A 19,599-nucleotide genomic window follows, 5' to 3' on the forward strand; every position below is an offset into this window, starting at 1 on the left:
AAGGAGTTGTGGAGCAATATGTATAGCCTCACTATGATCCGCGACATTTTTGGACATTTAGGTGCTATTTTATAGGAATTAGGCAAATTTTTTAATTTTTCGTGTGTCTTAGCACATGATTATTTAATGAATATTTTTCGGATAATTTTTTGAAAAAAACTTTATAAGACCCACCGTAAGGAGTTGTGGAGCAATATGTATAGCTTCACTATGATCCGCGACATTTTTGGACATTTAGGTGCTATTTTATAGGAATTAGGCAGACTTTTTAATTTTTCGTGTGTGTTAGCCCATGATTATTTGGTGAAATATTTTTCGGACAATTTTTTGAAAAAAACTTTATAAGACCCACCGTAAGGAGTTGTGTAGCAATATGTATAGCCTCACTATGATCCGCGACATTTTTGGACATTTAGGTGCTATTTTATAGGAATTAGACAGATTTTTTAATTTTTCGTGTGTGTTAGCCATGAATTTTTGGTGAAATATTTTTCGGATAATTTTTGAAAAAAAACTTTAAATGAACCATCGTAAGGAGTTGTGGAGCAATATGTATAGCCTCACTATGATCCGCGACATTTTTGTACATTTAGGTGCTATTTTATAGGAATTAGGCAATTTTTTTAATTTTTCGTGTGTGTTAGCACATGATTATTTAATGAAATATTTTTCGGACGATTTTTTGAAAAAAACTTTATAAGACCCACCGTAAGGAGTTGTGGAGCAATATGTATAGCCTCACTATGATCCGCGACATTTTTGGAAATTTAGGTGCTATTTTATAGGAATTAGGCAGATTTTTTTAATTTTTCGTGTGTGTTAGCCCGTGATTATTTAATGAAATGCCTCTCGGCTGATTTTCTTTTTTTTTAAAAAAAAAAAAAAGGCTTTACTAGACTCTGTCAGGAGTTAGGGGATCAATACTTATAGCCTCATTAGGATCCACGACATTTTTAGCCTCATTGTGATCTATTTTTTGGCACACAAGACATTTTATAGTAACTTTGGCAAATTTTTCAAAAAAAAATTGTGTATATTAGTCCATGAATATTTAGTGAATAGACTCCCAACGACTTTTTAAAAAAAAATTACAAGACCCTCCGTAAGGTTTTAGAGCGTATAGTCTAACCATGATTCGCTACATTTTTGCGCACTTAGGAGCCATTTTATTGGAATTAGGCAATTATTTCAACTTTTCGTTTGTTTGGTGAAAAGCCTCCGGGCAGTTTTTTGAAATAACTTTACGAGAAGGAATTGGGGAAGCAATACATATAACTTCACTATGATCTGAAATATTTTTGGATATTTAGGAGTCATTTTATAAAAATAGACAATTTTTTATGGATATTAGCTCATGAATATTTGGTGAAATGGGTTCTAAATAATTTTTTTTTAAAAAAAGGAGTTTGAAGAGCAATACATATGACCTCAACATGATTCGAGGCATTTTTAGGCATTTTGGAGCCTATATATAAAAACAGGCGATTTCTTCAATTTTTCGTGTATATTAACCCATGAATATTTGGTGAAATAGCTTCCTAAAGATTTTTTGAAGAACTTTCGGGCATACGAATTTTTGAAAAAATAATGAACTAACACACATGAAAAACGTCTAAAATCTTGAATTTCTATTTTATGACACCTACGCGGGCTACACGAAAAAAGTAAAAACTTGGAAATCATCAAATAAGGAAAGGAAAAACAAATAGAGAAGCTGGAAGAAGAAATCAACATATGCACAATGTTCACAAAACAACATTGTTCATGAGTTCCACAATTTATCATTCTAATCAGTATAAATCCCAATACATCTTTGTCTTATAGAATAAACTGTATCTATAACAAAGCATTGCCTAATTTGGGGAAAGAAAATGTGCTCTAGTAAGAGGATATTCTTTTCCAGCAATCCAAACACCAGTTTGTGACCATTGAATGTTTTCCCACTCCAGATTCTCCTCCAAAACCTTCCAAAAGTTAATAACATTGTTAGACAATCAAGGTAAAAGTACACCCTGACAAGGGGAGTAGCTTTGGTTCACAGCACATGTTACTTTTTCTTCATGGTGTTGCTATTATACAAATGTTGTTCAGACTCTCCAAAAATATTGCCATATTACTATAGAATCTTCCAAAAATGCACTACTTTTTAGAAGATTTGACATGCATCTATCGGCATTTGAAGAAGAGTCAGAGCAATATAATGGGGAAGAAACAAGGATGAGTACCTCAACATGTTCAAGGGGCAAAGGAATTCCAACTGATTGCATTAGTTTCTGAGGCAGGGGCTTCTTACAACGAGACAGTCGGAACATATCTACCATCGTATTCTCACCATTCACTCCATTTTTTTCTCCGTTTGCCATGTGTAAATTGTAACTTTGAGGTTTGTCAACATCCATTTCATGCATCAGAGAAGTTGTAGCCTTAACCATCTTTTCACCACTAAAACAGAGCTCATACCTTCAAGTAATTAACAAGTGTCAGGAAGTGAAGGAAAATGAGGATCACATAGAAGGTATAAAAGTATCAAAGATCACACCATCAATCACTTTTTCAATGATTTTTCTTTCCTTTACGCTCTGATCCAGAGGAAACATGCAAGGAATATAAGAGACTAAGAGAGCTGCATGGAGTTACATTTTTACCCATGGAAGGGTGGTAAAAACTAAAAGGAGTGAAGCCAGTGGTTACCTCTTAGAATGAGTTTCCAAGTAAAGAACTTCTCCCTTCTTCAGGCGTGAGGAAGTAAAAAGGGCCTTTTTTAGACCCTTGTCAGCAACAACACTGATACTGTATTTGAGCCTGGGGAAAGAAACGAGAAACAGTAAGTAAATACAAGCCTGGATAAACCATAGGCTACAGCTCATCTTAAAATATCAAAAAGAATCTTTCAAGGTAAATGAGTCAGTAAAGTGGGCTTTGTTTTCAAGGATATCAATCAAACCACCGGTTTTGTTACAGACTCAAAATCAAAAGTCAGAGGATAGAACATGACAAGTAAAACATAGCATTGATCATCCTTGATATACCAACTCATACCTCAAGTGCTTATTAACATATGGGGAAAATCTCAACACAAGATTACAAAGACCATATCTACCAGGGAAATGTCCTTAAAGTCCCAAGCACCCTATGATCGAGATTAAGAAAACTAAAGGGTCCTCCAAAGAATCAATCTTACTGCTTCGAAGTTATACTTCTAGTCATATGCTCAGTATTTTTAACAAGTACCAAAATAGAACAAAAGGATAAGTAATGCAGATAATCCTTCACAGATCCATGCAGATAAGTTTCTTGAGGATTTACTAGAGATTTATCTTTATAGACACTAGCATCTGCCCTCAACCCTTGCATAGGATAGCAACAATTTTGTAACTATTGAGTAATACACATTATTTAAGCGAAAAGATGATTTGACAGAAATTTACCTGGTTCTCCTTTCCAATAAGTTTGAAAAATATCTTCAGATAAATCACTAGAAAGTGCGAAAACAAAACTGGTTGCTCCCCGTAAATTATTTACTAAAAGTATTAAAATTACTTCTTTTGTTATGAACAGAACCCAACAGAAAAATCAGAATGAGAAGAAAAGAAGACCGAGTATTATACCACATCAAGGGTCTATGCATAACAACAACAACAACAACAACATATCAAGAGTCTATGCATAACTGGAAAGTTCTGTATCTAAGGAGTGGAAAAAAAAACATCTATTTGAAGAGCAAGCTGACCCAGAAAATCAGTACATACCAAGGCTCATTGCATAAGTTGAACTGAATTGTCACTTCACGTACAAACCTCTGTTGTCGTAGTGCATTCTACAAAGAGAGTAACCAACAGAAAAGTTGAGGGCTGAGTTAAAGTAAAAATAGCAAACGACAATACACTACAACAAAGATTAAAAGAGAAGACATAGTTTAGATCTCCTTCTTTCAGTACCTTAAGCAAAGATGCATAACAAAAAGAGGATCATCAGATCACATAGATTAACCTAAAATGGAGTGTCAGAACTATTTTGAGTTAGTTATTTGCAGCTTTCATTACCATTGGATCTAGCGGAAAGCTCAAAATCCGGAGGAAGTAACTTTTTACATTGTGTGTCATATTGAGTTTTCCATGACAAGTCCCTAGCTCCATGCAGGCTAGTAGAAGCCTGATCGTCGACAGTCAGAACTGTGAGAGGTCATTCCCTTAATCCTAAATAGTCGCAGCATAATACATCTCACAGAAAATGTACATAAGATGATTACATGATGTATAAAGACCGAGTATTATCTCAAACTCAACTGTGATGTACTTGGGCTGTTTATATGATGAATCATATAGAAGGAATTTGATCACTCAAAAAAGGTATAGATGCAGGAAGTTCCAAGTTTCAGAATTTTAATTTATGTTATTATATTAAAATATAAAGATAGTTGAGGCAAAATCATTTTTTTGATAATACAGTTGACGCCAAATCATGTTCCCACGAATAAACCAGAATCCTCTTTATCTTTGTTTATCCTTTTCTATCGAACTGTTTAAATGGATAGGATTACATCCATTAGATGTTAGTTTGACAGCTTTAGAGTACAAAAGGGTTTAGCAGTAGCCTACAGAAATCTTAAAGAGAAAAAGCCAGCAATCTAGATGGTTTTCAGCTGATTATGCTATTTATAGAGAGAACAGCAGAATGATAAACAATTTTAGGCTACCAGAGAAGGAAAGTGAGCAGCTGATTTTTGTCATATAACACTAACAAATTTAGAAAGCAGAATGAACTTCTACTTAAGTGAAACAATACCGAAGCTGCAGCTCGAGTGGTCATAGTGCGCTCTACCGCCACCGGAGCAAGAGTAGGCTCCAAGGTTGAGGAATGTGTTAGACAAGGTTCAAGATCGATTGTTCCACCTCCTTTCTGAAGGACAAGACAAATAATCAAAAAGGTTATATAGGAAGCGGTACAAAGTTCCACATAGAGATAACTGCACATTCAATAGTTATACAAAGAATTTACTCGCATATATAAATCAAAAGTAAATAAATGTGTATCTAAGCAAAAAAAGCTGGTAAATGTAAGTCCATCCACAGTATATTCAATCATCTAATGAAAACTAAAAGTTTGGCAAAACAAAGTAGATACAGAGAAAGAGACTCTCCACTAGAAATTAAGAAAGTGAATTCGAAGAAGAGCCTGGATATTGCCCCACTAGAACTCCTGTGGGTTCAGTAGGAAAAAAAATAGAAGAGCTTTCGAGGGGATGAACGAATATCTACATTTGACGAATAGCGTCTGATTCGTAGTTTATTTTTGGTGCACCCATGATGTTACAATTTGTATAGAAAATTAGGAGCTGCTCGTCAGAATCATATTTTGATAACGATTCTCTACGTTTTGGCATATCACTTGTAAACAGGAGATTTCCCCATTACAATAACAACATACCCAGTATTTTCCCTAAGTGGGGTCTAGGAGGATAGAGGGTAGGTAGACCTTACCCTACCTTGTCAGGCAGAGAGGTTATTTTCAAAAGAAGTGCAGTTCCAATTATTGATAAAATTATTGAACTTATAAAAAAATTAAACTTATTTTGCTATACCAGAAAGAAAAGAAGAGATGGAATGAAGAATGGTAATCCACACCTTCACAACAGAGCACCGCTCAATACGATAGCTACAGCCAACTGCAGCTCCCCACGCACGTGACCGCACATTGTTCCTCAGAGTAGATATGTAGCCTTCATAAATTCAACAACAAATTCAGAGTTTGACATCAGAAATGCAGTGAATTGGGATGCAACAACTAATTTGAACAGATTTATGATTTTACTCACAGAAATCATGTAAAAGATTCTAAGGTTCTGAACAACTAGTCAGTGTCTACCTTTTTACCCATTAGTAAAGAAATGTCACAAGGACAGTACAGCGCCTACTAAAATTTGAAGGCCAAGATGTCCACAAAAGAAGAGCAAACAAAGACTCAAGGGATCAATTGGTATAGTTGAACAATCTGCATATTTCAAGGGGATAAGCAATTTGTCCACTTGCACCTCCATAGTTTCTCCAGTTTTACCATGATCAATTACTACTGTTGATATAAGATGCACATTTCGAGGGATCAGCAAGTTGTCAACTTGCAGAAGCTTGGATTTAATATCGGTTTAACTAATCAAAATAAGGCCCAGGAAAATTAAAAAATGGAAGTTTAGGGCCAATATAGTATAAAACACTGGGGGGGAATATCTCCACAAGGAACAAACTAGTTAACATTGTGAAAAAAATATGCATGCATCCAGGTCCTCACCACAAATCTTCAGAGAGATTCATAATCAACTATTTAGGTAAGTACCAAAAAGGAAAGAGCAAGCCAGAGAGAGAGAATGGAAAGAAAAACTAAAAGAGGCTATCCTAACTGATCCTCTGTTTTTTGATAATTCGTCTTCATCAAAAAAGTTCTCCTAGATGAGTCATGGGATATGTAGAAGGGTCAGAAATTCAAAAAGATACTCTGCAAATGCAACACATACTTAAGGGATTTTCCGTTTCTTATTATACTTACGTATTCCTGGATAGGTGCACCTTACAGCTATTCAATAACTAAAGTAGGTCAAACAGTCATTTTTCACCAGATCATGCATTGATATTCCAAATATATGTCACTTGGCATAGGTTTATACGAAGCACACTTCCCTCTCTAAAATTCTTTTACACTTGGCTGAGGGGGGAAGCAAGGTGCTTAACCAAGTCACAAGCTTCTAATAAATATTATATCTTGGCCTTGAGTAATCAAATTCTTTAATTGGAACCCCAGACATCAATATTAATGAAAGAAAACATTATCACTTCAGCTACCCAGAAAAGTTATCATACCCTATATTTGATTTTCCAGGTGCCAAAATACAAACCAAGAGTATTAACAAACAGTAGTAGAGAGAGGTTAATCAAAACTCGCGACTATAAAGAGGTGGTTGTAAAATTTAGGTCTACAAGTGCGAGAATCATCCACAGTTGCGCAGGGTCCAGGGACAGGCCACACCCCAAGGGCGTGTAATGTAGGTAGCCTATCTTGATGCAAGCATCAATGGCTGATTTCACGGCCCAAACCCATGACTTGTAGGTCACACAGAGATACTTCGCATTAATCCAAGGATCCTCTACATTTTAGGGCTACAAAGAAGCTGAAAAACAACTTTTTTTTATAAGTTATAACCATGGTGTCCAGGCCACCTCCCACCAATAACAGGTATTAGGCAACTAAGTCCACCAAGGCTAAGGCAGATGAAAAGAAATTACCTAATGTTTTTGTCTCAAGTGGGATGTGAACCTACAACCTCATGTCTCAACCCACTTCATTGACCACTAGGTTGTAGTGCAGCTCAAAACAACTTACCAAGAGAAATTTAAAACACTATACCACATGTAGAACAGGCTTTGTTTCCTAACAATAGCATTTTTAAAGCAAGATTTTGTGCAGGAGACTTACAATTTTGTGGAGGTAGTACCCTGATAGTAGCACGTAACTCCGTAATAGTAGGCAAAAGAGGAGACGCAGTTGTACGACAGTAACCTGTGTGCATAAGAACTGGAGAAACAAGACAAACAGTAGTTAACAGATATCATGATCTGTATTGTCCCTGATCACTAGGAAAAGTACATGGGGAAGTTCTCAAGCAATTCTGAGGCACAAGGCTTAACAGTTTTCCCAAGTTTGCTTGAATGGACAAGCAGATAAGTTGATAGTAATTGATATGATTTGAGCATAAATCTGTGCCTCTTCAATGGAAGACAAACAGAAACCAGTACCACAATCAACAACAAGGGAAGTTCAGGACAATTACATTGTCCCTTTAGAATAATTATCTACAAGGCCAATTGACTAGATCATAGTTCTAAAAAATTTGAGGAACAATGGAAGCTTGACTAGTGAAAGAATCCACCACATGAAGGTACCCTTCAAACTAGAAACCCTAAAACACTGTTGGTTTGGAGAAGTTCGTGGCATAATGCATCAAACAACCATACAATGAATTTGTTATCTAGTGCAAATTATTTGGTGAGTGAAGTCAAGAAGAACTCATCACCTTCCAATCTAATCCATCTTTTCATCATGTACAAGGACTTCCTACATACTCTTCTCTTCCATCCAAAGAAACACCTCCTCATCCGTAGACCTGTGTGCTTGTCTCTTACCACATATTCAACTCTTTTCTCTCTGTCATGTTCCCACATCAAGGAAGTCTCAATTTTATGATCAGTTCTAGGTTAAGTCTCAAACCATATTGCATAGCTGCCACCACTGTCAGAAAACACCTACAGACCAGACCATTATCACTACTAAAAAATGCTATAACTATACACTTGCGCAGCCATTCATTATTCAAAGTCCACACTGCCCATTTCTTTCACAACAAACCCTGAATAAACCAGCACTACCGTAAATCCAGAATGAGGCATGGCTAGAGGCTCCTGATTTCGCAAATTTAATGTAATTGTGGAAACTGGAAAGCATGTCTAGAGGCATATGCATTTCCTTACATCTGATTTTCATAGATTCTCTAGCTTTTTCAAAAACATACCTCAAAAATTAATCAACAAAAATATTTTCCTTTTGGAAGAATAACAAGCCGCTCCCACAATACACAAGGAGAAACAAGAAAGTTGTAATTGGAAACTGCCGTGGGCTAAGCTAAGTTGTTTTTCTTAATTTACCCTTTACTTTCACTAAGTGCACAAACTACCAACATACATACATACATACATGAGTGCACAATGGAGCCTTAATATTATTGAGACAAGGACAAACCTGCGACAAGATCCGAGTCATTGGTGTATATATCTGTTCCCCATAGTTGGCCACCTCTCACCTGCAAATGGTGTAGTACTCAAATGACGATATAACATGATTAGACAAATCCAAACTACAAAGCCAAGAGATAAGACTGAGAGAAAGATGTAACATTGGCCAGAACTGTAGGCATGGGGATATGAGATGTGTATCAGAATTAGTAGCAGGAATATGCATACAACGGATAAAATTGCTGAACAATTTTTATCCACCCAACATAATGAGGGAGAGAGAGAGAGAGAGATGACGCTTGGTACACTTATATTTGAATTCAGAAGCTCTCTTCTATTGCATCTCGAGTCAAATTTGGTCCATCAATTGACCAGTCTAATGTTGCACACAATTTTTTTATTGTTACGAGATTAAGAGGGTGTGTTCGGTAAGCTTATAACTGATCAAACCAACTATTAAGCACTTTTGGGCTTATCTCGGTGTTTGAGAAACACCGAAATAGCTTATAAGCCAAGTGCTTGTAAGTCAAAATCAGGCAAAAGCTATAAGTTGGTCACTTATGCCTTTTCAGCTTCTAAGCACTTTTGCTTTGACTAGACTCTTAACTCTTTTATCCTCAAAAAAGATTGTAGCAGTTGATGTACCATTCCTAAAACTAAATCCATATCTCCTCCTTTCTAGTTTCTATATCCGCAATTAGCTCCTTTTTTTTTTTTGAGATAAAGGTAACTGCGCTATTAGCTCTTTTCCATGTGTACTTGTAAATTTAATAATTTCTGTAAATAGTTTTAAGGGTATTTCAGTCATTTTAAACAGAAATAAGGAGATTTTTACCAAAGATACCAATTATTTGTTATTAATGTCAGCACATATGTCAAGATATGTAACTGTTAATATGTAAATCAGTTCCAACACTTAAAAGTGCTTTTCAGCAATTGATGCTTATCAACTATTGTTAGTCGGCTTACTTCAAATAGGCTATCAATAATTAGCTTAGGATATCTAGATTTAATTATAGGCTAATTACTTATCTTATTAGGCTAGACTCCTGTATAGAGCCCCTCCTTTTTTTGGAATAAATGTGTTTTGGATGGCAAAAGGCGACAAGGGTCTGCCTCACCAAAAGGTGAGGCGAGCGGCAAGGTGTTTGCCTTTTTGAAGTGCGGCCCAATTATTATCAAAAAAGTAAAATATTTAATTGCATATAAAAATAATAAAAATCTCAATAGCAATAACATATTAGCAAATATTTTAATTCAAAAACTAAAAATAGATAGTACATACTTAAAAGTTGATTGAGAAATAAACAGAACAAAAATCAAAACAGTGAAAAAAAGAAGAAGGTAGAAGTGACTCTGAAGCCTGAAGAAGAAGAAAGAAAAAGAAACAAAGGAAGAAAAAATTTGAAGAAGAAAGAACAACGTATTGGTTGGACTTTGGAGTCACCGGAAAATTCTGGTTGGTCAACAACAACAACACACCTAGTGAAATCCCATAAGTAGTAGGGTTTGGGGAGGGTGGTGTGCAGACCTTAACCCTAGCTCACGGACCTAGAGAGGTTGTATGCGAAGGACCCTCGGGTCCGGTGCAACCCCTTTTTCTTGTTCAATGATCGGAAAGGAAAACCCCCAAGTGGAGTACCGAAAGAGATTTTATTTAAAATTAAGACGATCATTATCTTTAAAGAACACACAGAAGAAAATGAAATAAAACATAAAAGGTGTTATATGAATCCTCTGTTACCACTACAATCTTACCTGCCGATTTGTAGCTGATACGTGTTCAGCTGGAATCCTAATTTCTAGAGTAGGATCACTTGGAGAGCTATCAGATGCTCCATCTGCTTTGGATGATTCATATTCCTTCCATAATTTAATCAGTTCTGGCATACACTCACCAACTCTGTAATTGACAGCAGATACATCATGCTTAACTGCAAAGACAAAGGAAACATTTGTTCATATATGGTGCATGAGTACTAAGTAGTCGACAACAATTTTTGCATCCCATCTTAGTCAGTTAATCAATAAACAGCCTCTGTTCTGTAGTTGTACCATAATTAGCCGGTTTCAAAACAGCAGCAAGCATACTGGGATGAAACAGTTAGAAAAACATCCTAACCTACTGACAACTAATATTTCCCAAAAAAATTCTGAGATCAAAGTTATTATTACAAGCTACTTCATACAGAAAAAAGAAATTACAGAACTTATCATCACAGAACTCATTAGACGCATAGACTCTGCAGCAAAGCAGAGACAAGAAACAGTTCAATCCACTTGCTCTTTTGATTCGACTCAAAAGAGGAATTTCATAAATCCCTTCCACTAAATAAGTAATATGATCTGTAGGTATGCCGGTCTGAATTTAATGGATCGGAATCACTTGTATATGTTACAAGTACCAAATCCGCAACTTCAAGCATACGATGTACCGTGATGGGTCACAACAAGCAAATAGCATTCTTTACTAGAATAAAAGGTTGCAGTCAGTACATCAATAAAATTTACACAGAGAAATTTTCCACAAATGATAGATTACATGTGAATCTGAGATATTATCTGACAGCTAATACAATATGTGTTACAAGCTCCACAAATATCAGATGACAGCTGTATGCTATAAGTTGGGTTTCGCATTAAGTGTGGCTGATAATCTGAGTCTTTGATTTAGTTGATGTGAAATGTAACAATTACCACTATATTTTGTCGACAATGTAAAAAATTAAATCCTGGAAACTACAAAATAAAATCCCCAGTAATGTCTGGCTGTTACTTTTCTAATTCAAAATAGAAAGCTTTCATGTTTAAAATAAGCAGACATTTTTTTAAAAAATTGGACCTTGGGCCTAACTCAACTCCAAAGTTAGCACATGATATTAGGACTGTTCGAAACAATATGCGGAGACAACAATCTCTCAGCCACTGTGAGACATTCTAATACTTACCCCCCAAGCCTCACATGGAACACTTGGAGCGTGGAACAATAGGGATGGCTCTAGCTATGCTACCATGTAAATAAAATGAACCTCAAGCCTCACTCAATCACAAAGGCTAGCTCATGAGAAGGCCCAAGGACATGTAAGCACACAACAATTCATTCCCTCAATCAAAGTGCAATAATATAATAAAAACACACAGACGTAGATTACGGATTGAGCTCAAGTAACTATTCTGACCTATTTTTACTTTGGTTAAGCTAACATTTTCAATTTAATTTTTTTCTTAAACAGACACTTAAGAATTAGGAGTCACTTTCCCTAATTCTCCCTAAAGACACAAAGGAAGAAATGGGAACAGATATATGCTAAACAGGATACAATAGCATGTTTTCTCCTGATAATGACTGACTTAGCCTTTTTAATTTGTTAATTTTTGTGGACCTTTTTGGAGTATTTTGGAATTTGGCCAATGTTCATTCCTCAATTCAGATTTGATTTGACACGGGGATAGGGAAGAATTTGTAAATTTGTAATGAAATATTAACGCATCAGAATCAGAAGGACTCTGTAATTTTGGCAGACTAGGAAGGAGATCAATGCAACTCACAGCTTTATTAAAAGGCAAAAATACAAGGAAAAGTCATATTCTCAAAGAAAAAGATAATCATACCATGACTTAGATATCTCGCCTGATCACCTCACCTAATCTCCGTTTTGGTGTACTTTTTTCTGGTTAATTTTCGGGTGTGATTTCGTGTAAAAGGATTTTTTAGTTCCTAACTATTTTTGAAAAGCTTAGTATGTTACGAAGTACAGCTCAATCTGATGAACAAAAAAGGTATAAAGAGATTTTTTTGAAAAAAAAAAGGTGGTTATCTAAAGAAAGAAAGAGCACAAGCTTGACGATGTTGATTGGCTTTATAAAATCCAGCAAACAGTCCCCTGATTCAAGCACACGAGTCAAACGACCTTTGAGATGGTTGTAAGAAGTGAACTTAATATGTAACATGTAGCCAGAAAGTATTTGTACAAGAAGAATCCGATGCAAAAAGATACATGCATTGTCATCTAATATGACTTGAAGCATTTCAAGTAAGACAGTCCTCTAATTCTGGTGGGAACAGCTTTCAACTATGCATCATTCTAATTTGGTCATGAACTACTGATTTTTTTGGCCACTAAACATGTAAATTGGTCACTGCATCACTTTCTTAATGCACAACAGAACTTTATAACTGTGGAGGCATTTACAAGGGTTATACAAATTCAAACAAATGGCACAAAATTTGCAGTTCCGGTCCAAAATAATACAAAATTTAGGATAGCTAAAACTTATAGAGTATCCGGATATACCGTGCAAACAAGTTCGAGCAATCAATGGAGTAAATCCAGAAAGAAAAAAAATATATGCGCACATGAGATGCAGAAAATGAATCAGGACATCTACAGAGTTCCTTTCTCATCATGCTGGAAAAGGAATGACCAACGAGACATTCAAAACAGTTCAAGTATAACACTTCTACAGAAGGAGATTCATGAAACTATAATCAGAAACAGAAAGCAGTTATGATGAAAGTGGGAAAAAAAGCAGGAACATGTGAGCCTATGATTTTGCATATAGGAATATCTACGACCTAAGGCGGAAACAGCTGGCCAAAAGAACACCAATTCCTAACATGGAAACTATCTCAACCAATAAAAGATGGGATCAATGTTGTCTAACTAGTTAAATTAGCAATTTTCTCAGAATCAAACAAATCTGCAAGCATGAATGCCAAGGACAACTCCCTCCTGGATGATACCAATTTGAGACAACTCCAAGATAAGTACTTTAACAGCTTACCTTGAGATCTGCACAGAAAGACAGAAGAAGAGTTACACTACATAACAATCAAAGAAACATCTATGTCCAGATATCATCTAAGTGGTAAAAAAGGAAAAAAAAATCCAGGCTAAATAACTTATAGAAAGTTTTTCAACACAGATTAACAATTTGTAGTTGCTAGACAAGAAAATGAACTTAACACATCCCATATATTATTCTTTGACAAGTAAGTCTATGATAACCTAGTTGAATTGCTTGACGGGAGGAATTTTCAGGACAGGGAAATGGAAGAATTCCAAAATATAATTGAATTCAGAAACAGAGAAATAATGTACTCTTCTTTTATTTATTTTTTATAACCGATAAGTCTATTGTTTAGGCTTCAAAAGTCTGTGGAAAATAGGTCACCCCTATACTTCTCCATTTAAACACAAGACCTAGTTCCCCAATAGGATTCGAAGTTGTGGCGTGCACCTACCACACACACCACGTTGTACTACCTTTGCCGTTGAACCAAAGACCTGGAACCAGAAAATGATCTATTTCCAATAATCGAATAGAGGTATGGTGTCGCAGATCTCCAAGACATCATCGGAAACTTGAATCGGCAGAAGAATGACCAAAATTCAAGGTCTAGAGGAGGAGGTCGTCTGCTGTAGAGAAGAGCAACACCGGTGGTATTGGTAGTTGAAGAGAGAAGCATCCAGAATAATCACCAGAGAAATGAGTAGTGGCAGTTGCCTCAGGAAGATAGTAGTGACATTGGTCACAGGAAAGAGAGGAACGGCATGCTAGAAAAAGAGAGGAGCAGCGCCAATAGCCGAAAAAAGAGGTCAGAGCAGTCGACACCACTCGTGAATGAGAGTGTTGATCGCTAGGAAACAAAAAGGAAAAAAGAAAAACAATGACCTGCAGGCGGCATAACCGCATAAGGTCGTCTCTTATAGGTGGAAGCTGTATGAATGTCTACCAAGACCGAAAAGGCTCAACTACCTTGTGAAAAATAAATTTAACATTTTATTGATTTAGTTGATTAACAATGTACAAGAGGAACTCATATATAAGAGTCTATGCACAAGACAGGTAAGCATTCTCTATGCATATAAGGTAAAAAAATATTCTGTAATTGAATACAGGATCTCATAAGGTATCCTATGGGAAGTTCTATTATTTTTCCTTATTTTTTTTTATTAGTTCTATAATATTTCCCCTCAACAAATTAATTGAATTGAGACGTGTATGAATGTAGACACGTATTTCTCTAACATACGATAGTTCTCACATCATCAAACTCTAGGATTGTAGCAGATAGAGTCTATGATGTCTATCTAGAGTTTTAATGAACCATTATGTCTGCTGGTTGTAGGCGATGGATTGTCTATCGATCATTATTAATGAGTAAAGCATCAAATAGTGTCAAGTCAATCATCAAATGAAAAGGCATACCCTTCATTTTCATGAGTGTGTGACCTAAAACGAGGATCGCGATTGGCCATGGGGCTCCCTCTTGGCCGCGACATTCTCTTGCGCTGCTGAACTCCATAATTAAAAGCTTCTCTTTCCCTTTCTCCTCCTCCTTCAGTATCCAGGTCCCCTTCCTCTGGTTCTTTATCCTGACACCGGACACGTTTCTCAGGCCTCTCTCCTTCCAAATCAGTATCTCTTTCCTTTCTCCTCTCACTTCCATCCCTGTCAGTATTTTTCCAGTTATCATGATCTTTCTGTTTCTTCTGCTCCACTGTTGAGTTTTCCGGCTCGTTTGTTTTTCCAGGAACATCAATCACTTCTTTCTCACTCTGCAAAACCTCCCTCTCCACTCCATTCCACACTTCCCTCTTTGCATGGTCCTTTTCCCAGTCCTTTGGTCTGTCCTTATCCTTCGAAAGATCATTTCTTTCCTTCTCCCACCGCTCAGATTCCCTTTCCTCTTTAAGCAATTCCTTGTTATCAGAAGTGCTATTCCCTAGTTGTAAATTGTTCCGACAATCATTTCTCTCTTTTTCCCTTTCTCCCCATTCCCGGTGCTTCCCTTCTTTCCTTTTTCTCTCTTTATCTTTGTATTTATCGTCACCTTTCAAATCCATCTTATTTTCAGCAACGGCTTCACGCACTTTAGCAAAATCCCTGTTCTCAGAATTTGAGACTTCTTTTCCTATCTCAGCAGCACCATGGGTTCTTGACGCATGCCATGGATCCATGTTCCCGACAGGAACAGGGAGATCAGGATATCTTTTTCCCCTGTTCTGTTCTTTCGAATCTTTCCAACTCACTCCGCTAAACCTGTCCTTATCTGTCTTCACATCTCCCTTGTATTCAGGGTAAGTATCCCTACTATTTTTAATGTCCTTACCATCATCAGCTCTGTTCTCAAATCTATCATCCTTGTCAGATTTAGTCCCTTGGTACAACTCCCTTATTTCACTTTTCGCATCACGATTCTCAACCTTGACGTCCTTGTTAATTTCCTTGGGCTCCAACCTATTTTCTGAAGCAACAGAATGATCAGGATGTGAAACAACTGGACATGATGAGACACGGTACATTGGAAGCACAGGAGATCTTCTATCTGCATCTCGTGAAGATTCAGTCCGTTGAATCTTCGGCATCCGAGCATTCTGGCCCACATCAAAGGAGGCATGATATTCAGGTGTTCCTGAGCTCATCACCTTGGGAAATGCACCTGAGTCATCATGTGAGTATTTTGGAGCAGAAGAGTAACTATGGTTACTACCCCCACCATTTCCACCATCTTCGTGAGGTCTTTTGTTCGGAGTACCACTCATATTCTGGCTTTTTCAGCATATAAATTAAGGAACCTAAAGAACCACAACCTGCAAAACATTAAAACCTGATGAATGTCATCCACCTATATTGATGTTTTTCTGAGAAAATAACAACTAAAACCATGTTTAGGCAACAAATCTATAAACTTTTCACCAAATCCACGAACAGCTTAATAAATGCAAAACCATTTATAAGTAACACTCACATGCTAGTGAGGATCTTGCAAGCTAGCTTCATGTCTCCATAAAATTCTACAACCATAGATCTTATTTCTATTTTGTGAATTCAATTAAAGGCAAGTATCATCTTTTTCAATTAAAGGCAAGATATTATCTTTTATATCTTTGGTTAGTAGCAAGCTTACGAAATTCAAAATTTTATATAATAATGAGCAAACATAATTGGTGGACCAGCATTTCCATTCCGATTCAAGCAGTATCATACCTATCTTCCCTATACAGATTAATTTTTAGTTCAACCAACACGCCATCAAAGGGGGAAAAAACAAAAATACTAAAAAAAAAAGACTCTGAGTAATCAATCAACTATGCATCACTACAAAATTAGTTAGGCTTTCCAAATTCATACTAACACTTAAAAAGCTTGTCATTTCAAGCAAATTCAGAATTCTCTACATCTCAAAAGAATTAACATTTTCAATTTTCCAGCAGTTGCCAATCCCATTTCATAACAATAGCATTAGCAATCAGAAAGAACACAGATAAACCCAACTAAATCTCTAAATCTAATTACATACACCCAAAACAGCAAAAACCACAGTGATTAAACAATCAATCAACTAGAGCTCACTCTAAAATCAGTTAGGTTTTCCAATTCCATCCCAACACTAAAAAATTAATCATTTCAAGCAAATTCAAAGTTCTCTTTATCTCAAAAGAATTAACATTCAAAAGCTTATCACGAGGCCACAACAATTCTTCAGCGATTTCCAATTCCATTTCATTAACATACGATTTGCAAACCGAAAAAACCTAGACAAGCAAAAAAAAAGAAAAGCTAAATCTTTGAATCTAATTATATACACACAAAACAGCAAAAATCAAGAAAATCCCCAAAATAAAAAGTAGTGAACTTTCCGTTCACCTTACCGGCGGCGAAGATGCAGCAAAAGAAGGAGCGAAAAAATTCAATCTTTTTCTCTGTAAATTTTTGTAAGAAACACAAAATCCAGAGGCCAATTTGCTTGATTTAAAGCACAAAGTTAACGAGGGTATGAAATGGAATAGAAAATTTATAAGCAAAAACGCCTACTTGTAATTTTTGTTTTGTTCAATTTTTACCCAAAACACCCCTTTAATTTAGACATATTGCTAAAACTTATCCTTCAAGTATTAATATGAACAAAAAACATCCTTATTAGTTTTGAGAGTTAGCAAGTTTAATCCTCTCGTTAAACAAAGTTACAAAATTAACGAAATAAAGTTATTTATAGTCTAGGTATAACAAATGAATAAGTTTTATTGACTTATTTAGGTTAATCAATGAATTTGAAACTCAATTATTCAATTTGCATCCTTATTTCTCAAAATTAATAAGTTTTATCCTTTTGTTACATAAGCTTATAAAACTTATGAAAATAAGTTTATTTTGATTGTTTTTAACTTTAACTAACAAAACTATTGTATTAACTTTAAAATATAAATGTGTAGTGAATATTTTAAAAATGTATAATATAATTAAAAAATAAATAAAATTGAACTTTGTAACCCATAGCAAACTGTTGTCGTTCACCTATTTCGCAATAATTCTCATTCGTCATTCTCATTTTCTCGTTGCCAGTCTCTCCCTCGCTTCTCTCACTTTTATACAAACATAAATGTATAAATTTTATTTGTGTTTGTATAAAGCAATACAAAATTGTATACATACATGGCGTTTCGTTCGCCTCTATCCTCAAAGAATCTCGTTCGCTACTTTCCCAAATCCCGCTTGCCTCTCTCACGTTATACAAGCACATTTGTATAATTTGCATTTGTGTTTGTATAAAGTGTGAAAAAACTGTATATATAGATACAAATTTATATATTTGTGTCTTATACACTTATAATTATACAAATACAAACATAAAGTATACAATGGATTATTTTGTATATGTATACCGAAACAGATTATATAATAATCTTTTATATATGTATATCGAAATATACATATTAGTAGTCATAGCATGACACAATATTTATTATGAAGCATAATTATACAAGACTATAACTATAGTATACAAATATAATTTTTATATTTGTTAAACCTAAAATTTACTCTTAATCAATTTTTTCTTTATAATAAAATATATAGAAATATATTCATTATGTACTTGATTAATATAGTGAATACTTGAAAAACTACATTGAGACATACAAATATAGATGAAGTTGAAAGTTTTATTTTAGGAAAATTCCTAATAAGTTCGATTGACATGAAAATGAAATGAATGACTAATCCAAGCATAAGAAAAGAGGACAATAATATCAAGCTATACTAATTTTATATTGAAAATCTAATAATATTTAATCATTGATAATTAAATACGATTGAAACTAAGAACTATCATATTAATTTTTAATATGTTCTTTTAATGTTTTTGAACTAACATAAAAGTCACTTGCTATTTTTGTTTGTCCTTGCCCAGATTCTAAAATTTACTCATTGTATAAACACTTTATTAAACCACTTAACTAATGTTAATTAAGTTGATATAATTTTATATAATTCACACAATATATTTTTACCTTTTAAATGATCTATATTAATTAAGTTGATATAATTTTATATAATTCACACAATAAAATTTTACCTTTTAAATGATTAAATTGATGGATAGTTTGTAGGGCAACTTTCACGTATAGCAAATAAAAAATTCATATCTGCATGCTATAGCAAAGTTTGCATAATTGCGTTCTATAGCAAACATAGAAACTGTATAATTTGCTATACATATATAGTTGAAGCAAATTGTATAAAATGAAGTGTATAAAACAAGAAAGAGAAAGACACTTGGGCAAAGAATTGTATAAACACGAAGTGTATAAAACGAATTGTATTATTATAAGTGTATAGAACGATTATATACAATTTGAATTTGTATAAAATGAAAAAGAGAGAAAGACAAAAGAGACTTGACAAGGAATATACAATTGAATCGAATTGTATAAAAAGAGAAAGAGAGAAATTAAATACAATTTGAAAAATGTATAAAACGAGAAAAAGAGAAAGAAACTTGGCAGGGAGTATTTTTATTGTATAATTATAAGTG

General features: G+C 34.9%; 1 protein-coding gene across 3 annotated transcripts; it reads right to left on the reverse strand.

Moving 5' to 3' along the window:
* Nucleotides 1–1,706: 1,706 nt before the first annotated feature.
* On the reverse strand, nucleotides 1,707–17,567 carry LOC107020356. 3 transcript variants are annotated; one of them, XM_015220685.1, is made up of 12 exons: nucleotides 17,438–17,509; nucleotides 14,991–16,375; nucleotides 13,563–13,570; nucleotides 10,536–10,711; nucleotides 8,785–8,845; nucleotides 7,465–7,563; nucleotides 5,625–5,719; nucleotides 4,786–4,899; nucleotides 3,750–3,817; nucleotides 2,692–2,802; nucleotides 2,226–2,460; nucleotides 1,707–1,964 (listed from the first exon to the last, which is right to left on the reverse strand). In XM_015220685.1, exons 2-12 carry the CDS (start codon nucleotides 16,325–16,327, stop codon nucleotides 1,854–1,856), a joined length of 2,415 nt encoding a protein of 804 aa, XP_015076171.1. In that variant the 5' UTR covers nucleotides 16,328–16,375; nucleotides 17,438–17,509; the 3' UTR covers nucleotides 1,707–1,853. The 3 variants fall into 3 exon arrangements, with proteins under 3 accessions (XP_015076171.1, XP_015076170.1, XP_027773119.1); XM_015220684.2 differs by having other exon boundaries at nucleotides 1,719–1,964; nucleotides 17,433–17,567; XM_027917318.1 differs by lacking the exon at nucleotides 7,465–7,563 and having other exon boundaries at nucleotides 1,719–1,964; nucleotides 17,438–17,567.
* Nucleotides 17,568–19,599: the final 2,032 nt, after the last annotated feature.

This window comes from Solanum pennellii, chromosome 5, assembly GCF_001406875.1.
Source record: "Solanum pennellii chromosome 5, SPENNV200".
NCBI lineage: Eukaryota > Viridiplantae > Streptophyta > Magnoliopsida > Solanales > Solanaceae > Solanum > Solanum pennellii.

Bases quoted from the DNA above. Each gene is read 5' to 3' on its own strand.
- LOC107020356 (XM_015220685.1), bottom strand. From the start codon at position 16,327: ATGAGTGGTACTCCGAACAAAAGACCTCACGAAGATGGTGGAAATGGT. The intron at 5,720-7,464 runs GTAAGTCTCCTG...GAATTTATGAAG, and splicing joins GGTACTACCTCCACAAAATT to GCTACATATCTACTCTGAGG. The intron at 4,900-5,624 runs GTGTGGATTACC...CTTGTCCTTCAG, and splicing joins AGCGGTGCTCTGTTGTGAAG to AAAGGAGGTGGAACAATCGA.